The sequence below is a fragment of the Ursus maritimus genome, unplaced genomic scaffold, assembly GCF_017311325.1.
Source record: "Ursus maritimus isolate PB19 unplaced genomic scaffold, ASM1731132v1 scaffold_33, whole genome shotgun sequence".
Lineage (NCBI taxonomy): Eukaryota > Metazoa > Chordata > Mammalia > Carnivora > Ursidae > Ursus > Ursus maritimus.
Window position 1 is genome coordinate 8,941,106 of NW_024425897.1, and position 14,476 is coordinate 8,955,581.

At 42.6% G+C, this 14,476-nt stretch overlaps 1 protein-coding gene across 1 annotated transcript in view; it reads left to right on the top strand.

Annotated features, from left to right (window-relative positions):
• HSCB (HscB mitochondrial iron-sulfur cluster cochaperone) overlaps nt 1-14,218 on the top strand; it is a 34,138-nt gene extending 19,920 nt beyond the window's left edge. Inside the window, exon 6 of the mRNA XM_040619674.1 lies at nt 13,932-14,218. Within this exon, the coding sequence (XP_040475608.1) occupies nt 13,932-13,969 (38 nt within the window). The 3' untranslated portion in view covers nt 13,970-14,218. The remainder of the gene's footprint in view (nt 1-13,931) is intronic.
• Nucleotides 14,219-14,476: the final 258 nt, after the last annotated feature.

Genomic DNA, 14,476 nt, shown 5'->3' on the forward strand with positions numbered 1-14,476 from the left:
GAAAGAAAGAAAGAAAGAAAGAAAGAAAGAAAGAAAGAAAGAAAGAAAGAGAAAGAAAGAAAGAAAGAAAGAAAGAAAGAAAAAAATTCCAAGAAATAACAACTCTTGGAGACATTGCTTGTTTACAATTGAAAAATCAGAGTTCTGAACCAAGGTTCAACTCCTAGAGCTTAAACTGCAGCCCCTTTTCATCCTCCCTCGTCCTTGTCTAAGAATTTATATCTTGTGAACCCTGATCCTGTTCTACTCAGTTTGTTAACATTTTAGGATTTCTGAAGGCAAATTAACCACAGCAGCTGTCTAGCTTAAATGTATTTAGGAATATCAGTCCAATCACCAGCCCTCTTACATTTTACAAGGAGAATGAGTTATTTGTCTGAAAACATACAGGGAGTCTTTAAGCGAACAATTACAGTGCAAGCAAATGTCATGATTAAATTGGGTGCCTCTGCAAGTAAGTAGGAGATGAAAGTAGTGTTTGCAATACTTCTGCAGACAATCTTCATTCCTTCTTCAGAACAATGATCAGGGACCAAAACAATCTGACCTCAAAAAGAAATCAGATAAACATTTTTGGAGGAACTTCAAAGAAACTTTTCCCTTACCTGTTGCCATCAGCTGGAAAGGCCACTGGGCCTCCCAGCTAACTACTTCTGGTTTAGGGAATAAATAAAAAAGACTTTATTTCTGAGTCAGTGTAATTACTTTTGTTTTTCTTTTTTTTTTTCCCTCACTCTTCCAAATTCTTTCCCTATTAGGGTAAAGTCCAAGTTTTGCGGGACTTCTAAATCCAGGAACCCTTGCAAGTGTTCCCTGTCAAAGCCTTATGGGGAGGTAGGTTTCTAGACATCTGGAAGGTTAGCAGCCCTATTTGGACTATTTTTCGGGTTGGGTTTTTTTGTTGTTGTTGTTGTTTTCTAAGTTCATTTAAGTTTTTTGGGTTGGGTTTTTTTTTGTTGTTGTTTTTTTTCTAAGTTCATTTAAGTAATCACCCAATGTGGGGCTGGAACTCATGACCCCGAGATCAAGAGTCATATGCTTCTCTGAACGAGCCAGCCAGGCGCCCCTGAATTAAAGTTTCTGACCAAGTAAAGCAAATTGAGCATTCACCTCCCTCCCCAATCATTCCCAATATAGAAAAAATTTATCAGAACAAATAAGGTATTTGGGGCCCCTGGGTGGCTCAGTCGGTTAACTGTCTGCCTTCGGCTCAGGTCATCTCAGGGTCCTGGGATCGAGACCCACATTGGGCTCCTTGCTCAGCAGGGAGCCTGCTTCTCCCCTACCTGCCATTGCCCCTGCCTGTGCTCTCTCTCTCTGACAAAAAAATAAAATCTTAAAAAAAAAGAAAGAAAGAACGAAAAGAAAAGAAACTGACTGCGCTGGCACCTTGATCTTGGATTTCCAGCCTCCGGACTGTGGGAAAATTGACTCCTATAGTTAAGTCTCCCAGTCCATGGTACTTTATCATGGGGGCCTGACCTGAGTCATACACCTGGATTTGAATCCCAGCTCTGCCACCTACTTGCGTGAAGCCACGGTTATGCTAAGCTTCATTTCCTCAACTTTAACATGGTAATAGAACCTATTTCACAAGGTGGTTGTAAGGATCAAATGAAATAAATTCTCTAAGCAAATTGCTTAGCCCAACACAGAGCACATAGTACACACTCAAATGTAATTTTTAAAATTATAATGACTAGTTTTATTATTTTTACTTTACAACAAAGTCATGCACAGAACAGTTAGAAGTTTCCTGTCTATTTGTGGAGAGAGATTTTATACCAATAATCAGAAAAATAATAAAAAGTTCCCATTTGGGGCGCCTGGGTGGCGCAATTGTTAAGTGTCTGCCTTCGGCTCAGGGTGTGATCCCAGAGTCCTGGGATTGAGCCCCACATCGGGCTCCTCCGCTGGGAGCCTGCTTCTTCCTCTCCCACTCCCCCTGCTTGTGTTCCCTCTCTCACTGCCTGTCTCTCTCTGAATAAATAAAATCTTTAAAAAAAAAAAAAGTTCCCATTTGCTGGGGAGACTGGCTGGCTTAGTCTGTAGAGACTGTGACTCTTGCTGTCAGGGTTGTGAGTTTGCCCCCCACATTGCTTGTAGAGTTTACTTTAAAAAAAAAAAAATCGGGAAAAAAAAAGTTCCTGTTTGCTCCATAGTTACTATGTGTAGTACTTTGCATGAATCCACCAAATTAAACCGAACTTAACTCATTTTACAGATGAAGAAATAAGTTCCCAGAAGATAAGAGTCAAGAGTTAGGATTCAAACTCAGGTCTACCTAAGCCTATTTTTGCTCTTAGGGAGGCTGAACCGACCAGACTAAGTACCAGCCAAGACGATTAAACAATTTGTTTTGGGGGTTTTTTAAATATTTTTTAAAAGATTTTATTTATTTGAGAGAGAGAGAGCACACGTGGGCTGAAGGGCAGAGGGAGAAGAAGACTGCCCGTTGAGCAAGTAGCACAATGTGGGACTCGATCCCAGGACTCCAGGATCATGACTTGAGCCGAAGGCAGACACTTAACTGACTGAGCCACCCAGGCACCTGAGGATTAAACAATTTGTAACTAGGGGCCATTTACCAGGGCATGCATCATGCCAAACAGAGGCAGGACTTGATCCAAGTCCCTGTTTCCAAGGCCTTCATATACAGCTTCATTGGGCATAGGGATGGATCGCTCCCAGGTGTAGTAACCAGGTAAGGGTTCAGGGAAGAGGGAGAGTAGAATCCAGACAAGCAGAGAGAAGCTGTGTAGGTGTCCCTAAGACCCGCCCCAGATCCAATAACTCTCTAGGAAATCTCACAGGACTTAGTGTCCCATCCTACTCATGGTCTGATGTATTACAATGAAAGGACACAAAGGTAACTCAACAGAGGGAAAAGGCACATGGGATGAAGTCCAATGGCAACTAGGCCCAAGGTCCTCTCCCTGGGAGGCACACAGGGTACACTGCATTCCCCCAGCAATGAGCTGTGACAACCTGTGTAACAATGTCATCTGTAAGGCAAGCTCATTAGAGACTCAGTACCCAGACTTTCTTAGGCACTGGTCACATGAGCTCTCTGCCTAGCATGTGCCAGAATTCCAGACTCCCAGAAGGAAAACAGGTATTCAGCATAAACTACACTGTTTCTACAAACAATTTAGGCACTGTGCGCCAGTCTTATCAATTCTGGGAATAAGTAAACTCTCCCTAAATCCAAATTCCCAGCCAAGGGCCAACTTTTTCAGCAGGCTTTTCTAAGGATATGCAATCTCAGGAATGCTATGTTAACTTTTTCCTGCACAGAAGCCAAGGGCAGTTCCCATCATAGCAGAGGGAATTATATAACAAATAATCTGTAACCAGAGAGGAAGGCAACTCCACTGCTGACAGGCTTGTTCCTGTCTCTGTGGCTGCCACCAGACAAAGGGAAAGATGCTGTTTTGCTCTGAGTCAGGATAGTGGTCATGCCCCCTAGCGTGTTCAGTAGCAGGTGACACATGCTTGCAGCAGACTTGGATGTAAAGCTTTACTTTGAATTCCTTTGGTTCTGTCACTTTTTGTGACATGTTGAATATATCGGAGGGGGCCAGATGAAAAAATGCAACACACCATTTTTTCGTTTCCATGGGTCGCTGTCAAGAGGCAAAAGAATCATCAGAAACATATCATCAGAGTCCCAAGGGTTAAGGGCTTCAGGCAGGAAACAAATACATGGATGATGGTGGTGGGGGTGATGTATTGGGGAGGGGTGAGGTCTTCAAGGAAATGGAGTAGATGCCCCATCTCAAAGCTGGGGAGGAGACACTACTAGACTCTGGTAATTGTTGCCATGGAGACTGTGTTGACAGTCTCATGATTTTTTCAAGAGAGAGATTGGAATTGAGATTTTAACAGGATATTTCCCTGGGGCTTCCAGGACCATGGAAGCCCCAAGCAAGAAACACCTAACTCAGCTGGGGGAAGGGGAGGAACAGGATAGGCTTTGCAGAGGAGATGATGTGAGAGCCCTAAAGTGTTAAAAAAAAAAAAAATGAGCGCTCACCCAGTGGACTAAGGAAAGAAGAAATCAGGTTACAAATTATATTTGTGATACTGCAGATTGCCTACAATCAGACAGAACTGGGTTTCCCATCTACTGTTCCCTCTTACTCACTGTGTGACCTTGAGCAGTTTAGTGTCTGAGTTTCAGTCTTCCTATCTGTAAAACATGGATGGCCATAGCACCACCGTCAACCATGATGACATACAAATGGGACATCAGGAGTGAAGAGCATATAAAGCAGTGCACACGCAGTACTTAGCACAGAGCCTGCCGCTGCACTCAGCAAAGATTAACAGAAGCACGGAAGGAGATGGGAGCAGAGAGGATGGGCCCTTGGCCTCAACCGGAGATTAGGGGCAGAATCATGGGTGCTTCCTGAAGGCATTTGGCATTTTCAAGTAGATAAGCAAGAGACACGGGGTGCAAGTAAAGAAGAATCGTATTGTACTGGGGTTGGGGAGGGGGAGTAGCGGGAGGGTGACAGAGATGAGATTAAGAGAGAGGCAGCCAGGTCAGGAGGAACACTGCAGTTGACCCTTGAACAACACAGGTTTCAGCTATGTGGGTCCATTCATGCACAGATAATTTTCAATACAGTTCAGTACTATAAATGTATTTTCTCTTCCTCATGATTTTCTAAAAAGCATTTTCTTCTCCCTAGCTTACTTGACCATAAGAATACAGTGTATAACACATAGAGCATACAAAATACGTGTCAATCAACTGTTTGTTATCGGTAAGGCCTCTGGTCAACAGTTGGCTATTAGTAGTTAAGTTTTTGGAAAGTCAGGAGTTATACATGGATTTTCTTCCTTCCTTTCTTTCTTTTTTTTTTCTTTCTTTTTTCTTTCCTTCTTTCTTTCTTTCCTTCCTTCCTCCCTTCCTTCCTTTCCTTCCTTCCTCCTTCCTCCATCCCTCCCTCCCTCCGTTCTTCCTTCCTTCTTCCTCCCTCCCTTCCTTCCTTTCCTTCCTTCCTCCTTTCTCTCTCCCTCCCTCTGTCCTTCCTTCCTTCTTCCTTCCTTCCTTCCTTTCCTTCTTTCTTTCTTTTTTAAAGATTTTATTTATTTATTTGCGAGAGAGAGAGAGAGAGAGAGAGAGTGAGAGCACACGCAGGGAGGAGAGGGAGAAGGCTCACCAGCAGGGAGCCCGATGCAGGGCTCAATCCCAGGACCCTGGGATTATGACCAGACTCAAAGGCACCAACCCTTCTGTGTAATGTGTATTTTTTTTTAAGAGCATTAAGGTTTCTTTTTTTTTTTTTTAAAGATTTTATTTATTTATTCGACAGGATAGAGACAGCCAGCGAGAGAGGGAACACAAGCAGGGGGAGTGGGAGAGGAAGAAACAGGCTCATAGCGGAGGAGCCTGATGTGGGGCTCGATCCCACAATGCCGGGATCACGCCCTGAGCCGAAGGCAGGCGCTTAACCGCTGTGCCACCCAGGCGCCCCATAATGTGTATTTTTTTTTAATATTTATTTTTAAGTAGTCTCTGTACTCAACGTGGGGCTCAAACTTACAACCTTGAGATCAAGAGTTGCATGCTCTACTGACTGAGCCAGCCAGGTGCCACATGTAATGCATATTTTACCACAATAAGAAAAAAGAAAGAGGGTCACCTGGGTGGCTCAGTCATTAAGTGTCTGCCTTCGGCTAAGGTCGTGATCCCGGTGTTCTGGGATCGAGCCCCCACATCAGGCTCCTCTGCTGGGAGCCTGCTTCTTCCTCTCCCACTCCTCCTGCTTGTGTTCCCTCTCTCGCTGGCTGTCTCTCTCTCTCTCTGTCAAATAAATAAATAAAACCTGAAAGAAAGAAAGAAAGAAAGAAAGAAAGAAAAGAAAGAAAGAAAAATGGGTTCTAACTACCAATTATACTGCAAGCGTTGGCTCAGTTGCCATCATTTCTTTCTCTGCTGTTTTATATGTGTGTGCTTTCATCATTATGATATTTCATATTCCATCTGGCTTCCCTAGTTTCAAATTCTCAGAGAAGTAGAGGAAAGCTCACTGTAACCCCTATATATCTCTTATTCACAATAGTTACCAACCCCCCCCCCAACCCTGCCAGCATATGTTAGGGAAAAAAAAAAATGGCACACACCACTAGACCCTCCCAGCATATGTTAGAAAAAAGGATGGCGCACACCACTAGCAGGCTAGGTGGTATGGACCTACGCCAGCTTGCCCATGCATGGCTATTGGGTTCCTTTTGGTAGGCGTCAGAAACCACCAAGAATACTGGGTAGGTCAAAGTTAGCTACTCTACCATAACCTTGCTACCAGATTTGTTTTCTAAAAGTTGTATTGAGATTTAATTTATATACCACAGGGTTCACCTGTCTAAAATGTATACGGTTCAGTGGTTTTAAGCCTATTTACAGAGCTATGCAACCGTCACCAGGATCTAATTTTAGGACATTTTTGTCATCTCAGAAAGGAATCTTGTACCATTAGGAATCACTCTCTATCTTCCCCTTCTCCTCCCCACCTCTTGCCCTAGGCAAATATTAACCTGTAGATTTGCCCAGTCTGGATTTTTCTTACAAACAGAACCATACAACAAGTGGTCTTTTGTACCTGCTTCTTTCCCTTAGCATAAACGTGCACATGGCTGGCTCAGTCAGTAGAGCATGTGACTTTTGATCTCAAGATTGTAGGTTTGAGCCCCCCATTGGGTATGGAGATTACTTAAAAATAAAATCTTTAAATAAATCAATGTACACATTTTTGCTTGGACATATATTTTCATTTTTCTTGGATCTATGCCTAGGAGTAGAATCGCTGGGTCATATGGTAATTATATGTTTAATCTGTTGATAAACTGCCAAACTATTTTCCAAAGTGATTGTACCATTGACAATCTTTCCACAGTGTATAAAATTTCCAATTTCTCCATATCCTTGTCAACACTTGCTACTGTCTTTTTAATTTTAGCTGTTCTAGTAGTTGGCTAAGTGTTATCTCACTGTAGTTTTGTTTTTTTGTTTTTGTTTTTGTGTTGTTTTTTTTTTTTTTTTGAGGGGGCAGAGAGAGTGTGCAAGCAGGCTAGAAGGGGAGGGACAAAGGAAGAGGGAGGGAGACGGTCTTAAGCAGGCTCCATGCCCAGCGCAGAGTCCAGTCTCATAACCCAGAGATAATGACCTGTGCCCAAATCAAGAGTCCAGTGCTTAATCTACTGAGCCACCCAGGAACGCCCTCACTGTAGTTTTGATTTGCATTTCTGACTAATGATGTTAAGTATATAATCCCATATTTACTAGCCATTTATAAATCTTTTTGAAGTAATGCCTGTTCTCATCCTTTGCCCTTTTAAAAACTGGGTTGTCTTTTTACCATTGAGTTAATTTTTCACATATTGTGATACAATTCCCTTTTTGGATATATGATTTGCAAATATTTTCTCCTATTTTGTGAGTTATGTTTTCACCTTGTTGATGATGTCCTTTGAACCACAAAAGTGTTTAATGTTGATGAGGTCAACTGACCAGTCTTCTCTTTTGTTACTCATGCTTTTGGTGTTGCAGCTAAGAAACCGTTACCTAACCCAAGTTTACAAATACCTACCCCTGCAATTTCTTCTAAGAGTTTTATATTTTTAGCTCCTACATTTATGTCAATAATCCATTTTGAGTTCATTTTTGTACACGGTGTTAGGCAGGGACCTAACCTCATTCTTTTGCATGTGGCTATCCAATTATTCCAACATCATTATTGAAAAGTCTGTTCTTTCCCCCATTGAATTGTTTAGTCATCCTTGTTGAGAATCAGTTGATCATAAGTGTAAGGGTATATTTCTGAATTCTTAATTCTATTCCATTGATCTATACATCTATCCCCATGTCAGTATGACACTGTTTTGGAATCAGAAAGTGTGTTGAGAAGCTGGAGCCAGCGTATTGAATTAAGAATATGCAGATTGTGACCTGGTGAATGAGGGGACACAAGCCACCACAGAGGATCAGCAGGTAGCTTTCTCAACATCTGAGCTCCCACTTTGGGGAAGTGAAAACCACAGGGTTGTTGTGATTGAAGGTACAGTTTCAACACACACACACAAAGGAAGTAAAGTCACAGGATTTATTACTTACAGATCCCAGAAGTGGGGTGGCAGGTGAGAAGGGGATGGGATGTAGGAAGAGGTGGCCAACACAATGAGCTGGAGGAAGGGCAGGTTTTGTCCCAGGCCGTGAGTGAGCAGGAGATAGAGAACAGGGTAGCAAGCATCTATTACTTATAAGGTGGGTGACGTAGAGGTCACTGACTTTTCATGGGCTTAACTCTACATAGTTATTTTAAAAAGGTGCCCTGGGAAAAGCAAAGTCCTAAATTTGAATCCTTATTTAAAAGCCCAGACTCTGGATATGAGCAGGATTATCATGCTGTAAAATGCCTATGTGGCAACTCAGAAACTCATCACAGCAAGTTTGAGTCTATCAACTTCATTCTTCTTCCTCCTCCTCCTTCTCCTCCTCCTCCTCCTCCTCCTCCTCCTTCTTCTTCTTCTTCTTCTTTTGTTAAGCTGGTCATGGAGCCCAGTCTGGGGCTTGAACTCACAACAGTGCGATCAGGACCTGAGCCAAGGTCAAGAGTCAGACACTTAACCAACTGAGCACCCAGGTGCCCCTCATTCCTCTTTTTTAAGACTCTGTGGCTATTCTGGGTTGCTTGCTTTTCTGACACCAGTGTAATACTATAGCGTAATTCTGACACTAATCACCCACAGTTAGTGTGAGACTTTGTAGATTTAAAGGTGCAGGTTTAATTCCAACAAGATTGCCCTTATTTCAGATGTCAGCCTCAAGGGGGGGTCCTCAGGCCATCCATACTTACGACAGACAGGCTATGAATTCAAGAGGTTCCCATGACCCCTCTTAGAATCAGCAATTCACTAGAATGATTCATATAACTCAAAACAAAGTTATATTTGTGACTACAGTTGTAAGAAGGATACAAATGAAGGGACACATAGTGCAAGATCTGGCAAGGTCCTGAAGAGAGAGCGTCCGAGACCTCTCCCCATGGAATCAGGGCATGTCACCCTCCCAGGCACATCAGTGTGTTCACCAACCAGGAAGCTCTACTGAGCTTTGGTGTCCAGAGTTTTTATTGGGGTTTTATTATGTAAATATCATTGACTGAATATTGGCCATGTAGTTGAATTCCATCTTCAGCCTCCCTCCCATTGCTGGACGCTGAGCTGGCTCCAAGTCCCCATCTTCTAATCACATAGTTGGTCTCTCTAGTGACCAGCCCCCATCTGGAGTCATCTCATTCATTAACATAAACTCAGGAGTGACGAAAGATGCCCAGGAATAACAAGGACACACTTATTGTTCAGGAGATTTCCAAGGATTTAGAGTATCCCTCCAGGGGCACCTGGGTGGCTCTGTCCATTAAGCTTCTGATTTTGACTTGGGTCATGATTGCGCGGTCCTGGGATGGAGCCAGCCCTGCATCGGGAATCCCCACTCAGCAGGGAGTCTGCTTCTCCCTCTCCCTCTGCCCCTCCCCACCTTGTACGCGCTCTCTCTCTCTCTTTCTCAAATAAATAAATTAAATCTTTAAAAAATAAAATAGATTATCCCTCTAGGAACCAGAAACAAAGGCCAAATTATTATACAACACTTGCATCTCTGTATGAATTTTACAATCAGTTTGTCAATATATGCAAAAAGAAGTCAACTGGAATTTTCATAAGGATTGCATTGAGTTTGTAGATCAATGTGGGGAGTGTTCAGTATTTAAGCAACAGTGTTGGGGCGCCTGGGTGGCTCAGTCGGTTAAGCATCTGCCTTTGGCTCAGGTCATGATCCTGGAGTCGTGGGATCAAGCCCCACATCAGGCTCCCTACTCAGCAGGGAGTCTACTTCTCCCTCTGCCCCTCACTTCACTCTCGTGCTCTCTCTCACTCTCAAATAAAAAAATAAAATTTTTAAAAAGAAAAACAACTGTGTAAATCTTCTGACCCATGAACACAGGCTTTTTATTTATTTAGATCATCTTTAATTTCTTTCAACAGGATTTTGTAATTTCAGTGTAAAAGTCATGTGCTTATTTTATTATTTATTCCTAAGTATTTTATTCTTTGTTTTTTTTTTTAATTTTTTTTTTTAAAGATTTTGTTTTTAAGTAATCTCCACACCCAACATGGGGCTTGAACTCACAGCCCCAAGATCAAGAGTTGCATGCTCTACCAAGTGAGCCAGTCAGGGGGCCCTTATTCTTTCGATGCTCTTTTCTTTTTCTTTTTTAAAGATTTTATTTTTTTATTTGAGAGAGAAAGCGTGCACAAGCCGGGGGAGGGGCAGAGGGAAAGGGAGAAGCAGGCTCATCGCTGAGCAGGGAACCCAACGCGAGCTTGATGCCAGGACCCTGGGATCGTCCAGACTTGAGCCAAAGGCAGGCACTCAACAGAATGAGCCACCCAGGTGCCCCTATTGCTCTTACAAATGGAATTATTCTCTCTCTCTTTTCTTTAAGATTTTAGTTATTTATTTTGAGAGAGGGAGAGAAAGAGCACAAGCCAGGGAGAGGGGCAGAGGCAGAGGGAGAGAGAGAATCTCAAGCAGCCTCCATACTGGGCTTGGACTCTGAGGCAGAGCCTGATTGTGGGGCTCCCTCTTGGGACCGTGAGAGCATGACCTGAGCTGAAATCAAGAGTCTGACACTTAACTGACTGAGCCACCCAGGCACCCCAGTGGAATTATTTTCTTAATTTCATTTTCAGATTATTTATTGCTAGTTTACAGAAATACAACTGATTTTTTAATTTTTAAACTTAAATATTTTAATATTCTTAAAATATTGAATATGTGTCCTATAACCTCGCTGAACTCAATTATTAGTTATGATAGTTTTACAATTTCCTGGAACTTTCTGTTGTTGTTGTTGTTGTTGTTGTTGTTGTTGTTGTTGTTGTTGTTTTTAACAAGCTCTACACCCAACATGGGGCTTGAACTCACGACCCTGAGATCAAGAGTGGCGTACCCTACAGACTGAGCCAGCCAGGCACCCCTGTAGGAAGATTGTTAATTATTAATTCAATCTCATATTAAAGGTCTATTCAGAATTTCTATGTCTTCTCAAATCAGCTTTGTCAATTTGTGTCTTTCTGGGAATTTACCCATTTCATCTAAATTATCGAATTTGTTGGCATACGTTTGTTCATGGTATTCCTTTGTAATTACCACTCTTTTCCTTTTTTTTTTTTTTTCTTTTTCATTTAAGTAGGCTTCATGCCCAGCACTGAGCCCAACATGGGGCTTGAACTCACAACCCTGAGATCAAGACCTGAGCTGAAATCAAGAGCCATATACTCAACTGCCTGAGCCACCCAGGCCCCCTCTTTCATTCTTAATTTTAGTAGTTTGAGTCTGCTTCTTATTTTTTGGTCAGTCTAAGTGTTTATCAATTGTGTTGCTCTCTTCATAGAACCAACTTTCGGTTTCATCGATTTTTCTTTATTTTTTTCTACTATTTCATTAATTTCTGCTCTAATCTTTGTTATTTCCTTCCTTCTGCTTGCTTTGGATTTAGGTTGCTCTTCTTTTTCTAATTGCATAAGGTGGAAATGTAAGCTATTGATCTGAGATTTTTCTTCTTTTCTAAAATAGTTGTGTGTAGCTATAAATTTCCCTCTAGGCATTGCTCTTGCTGAATCCCATAAGCTTTGGTTTGTTGTATTTTCATTTTCATTCATCTCAAAGCATTTCCTAATTTCCCCAGTGATTTCTTCTTTCTTCCTCTAGTTCTACTAGGTTCTTAGGAAAGCAAGTTTCACACAAAATTCTGCCTCTGGTAAGGACATTTAGCAAGCAGGCATGAAACAGCCGTATGACTTATGGCAAGTGCAACCCACGCCCTGATCTGTTCCTCTTGGCTGTTCTAAAAACTCCTTGCACAAAAGCTTCATCTGAGGCAAAAGAAAAAAGTATTCCAGTGTCAGAATATAACTAAGAACCCTCCCCACCACTATGCGGCACAGGACCCTTTAAGAATCAAATCTGGGATGCTGGGTCACCTGGGTGACTCCATCATTAAGCATCTGTCTTCTGCTCAGGCCATGATCCGGGGGTCCTGGGATCGAGCCCTTCTCCCTCTCCCTCTGCCTGCTGCTACCCCTACTTGTGCTTGCTCTCTCTCTGTCAGATAAATAAATAAAATCTTTGAGGGAAAAAAAAAATCTGGGATGCTATCTTGAGTATGGAAGGGTGAAGTGCTCACTAGATTTTTATACTTTATTAATGCCAGGATGAAGACACTTCTAAACTAATTCTGGGTAATCCACACATTTTATTTTATTTTATTTTATTTTATTTTATTTTATTTATTTTTTTAATCCACACATTTTCTAATCCACACATTTTAAACACGACTCATCATTGAAAAACTCATTCTAATGTCAATTATGTTAATGAGCAGAAACCTCTAGGGTTCAGAAGAGTGAAAGATAGCTGAAGTACTTGTAGGAGCTGCCTTTTTTTTTTTTTTAAGTAGGCTCAACACCCAACATGGGGCTTGAACTCATGACCATGAGATCAAGATCACAAATCACATGGTCTACCCACAGAGCCAGCCAGGCACCCCAAGGAGTTGCCTTTGATGAAATCTCCTTGCTACCCCAGGAGTGGGTATTGTGGTTAGGGAGGAGCATACCGCCCGGGGGTGGACCAATGCCAACACACGCGTTCTCTCAAACTGTCTATGCAGAAATAATATAAGGAAAATTGTAGACCACATCACAGTGTTACGCAGGCAAAACATCTCTGGGCAAAACTTTATTAATAAACCCAAGGGTTTTTTGTTTTTTTAAGATTTATTTATTTATTTATTTGACAAAGGGAGAGAGAGCAGAAGTAGGCAGAGCAGCAGGCAGAGGGAGAGGGAGAAGCAGATTCCCTGCTGAGCAGGGAGCCTGATGCGGGGCTCGATTCCAGGACCCCGGGGTCATGACCCAAGCTGAAGGTAGATGCTTAACCAACTGAGCCACCCAGGCACCCCTGTTTGTTTTTAAACACATGTGAGAACTGTGAAAACTAAGTTTAATGACTAGCTAAGAATGTGTACAGGAGCCCCTCCCCTGTTCCTCAGGACAATGTGGAAACAAGGGAGGTGCTTCACTGCTCGGGCCAATTGCCCATTTCTTCTGCCCCACTCATGGGCACCAAGGAAATCAAAGAAATTTGTGGGTGTTCTCATTGACATTAACCCCGAAGAGCTGTGTGAAAATCCCTAATTTCATGTCTTCAAGCCTACTCTTGGCAGAATGCGTTCCATAAGGTACTGCAAGAGTTTGACATAAGAGCACTTGTCATTACCTCCCCTCTTCTGGCTCCAAAAGCACCACAAATATTTACTATACTAGAAACATATGTTTGGGTGCAAAAGATGGCAATTGTTACCAGAGAGAAGGACATATGTACACAAGAATTTGGAGGTGAGTGAGAGAGGCTGACAGAAATTCAATAGGAAACAGAAGAAAATCCAAACTGCTGGATGCAGACATCAGGTGGGGAGCTGGAAGAGATGAAGCAGGGAGGGAGGAAGGGGAGGGATCCCGAGGGAATTAGAGTCTGGTAAGGAGGCTAAACCTCCACCTAAGAGTAATAGGGAGTTATGGAAGGACTTAAAGCAGGGGAGGAACCCAACAGGATGGCATGTTGGACAAACATCTCTGTCTACACCATAGTTAACAGGCTGGAGGAGCAAGAGTTGAGTAGGGAGACTAGCTAGGAGATTCCAGCAAGCAAGAGATCACGGAGCCTACGGGGTCATAGTGATACTGATACCGCCAGTTTTCGGCCAAGTCCTACTTGCTTACGTGAGGAAGCTGCCACACACTGGGACTGTGCTTATCACACAGGTAGTATCTCCCATGTCCCTTGCCTTCTGCTGTAGGATCCCTTGTTGGTGTTGACCTGAGAAGCCACGTGTAGATGCCTCATCACCACTCTCCGTGATCACCGTGACCGTGCCAATGTCCAGAGGAACCAGTTAGTCAAGTAAAAATTAACAAGAGAAAAAGCAGACAGGGGACCGAGACTAAAGGAGACTCAAGAGACAAGAAAACCTAATGCACCATTGAATTATTATGATGCCATCAAACCAACTATAAAAAAACATTTAGGGACACTTGGGAAAATGTGATTACTGATTAGGTGATTTTAAAAAATTATTAATTTGGGGGACACCTGGGCAGCTTAGTGGTTAAGTATCTGCCTTCGGCTCAGGTCATGATCCCAGGGTCCTGGGATTGAGCCACGCATCGGGCTCCCTGCTCAGTGGGGAGTCTGCTTCTCCCTCTGCTTGCTGCTCCCCCTGCTTGTGCTCTCTCTCTTTCTCCCCCTCTGACAAATAAATAAATAAAATCTTTTAAAAACTTTTAAATTTTGTTAGGTGTGATAATAGCATTATGGTATAGGTTGTTTTTTTAAGTATTTGTT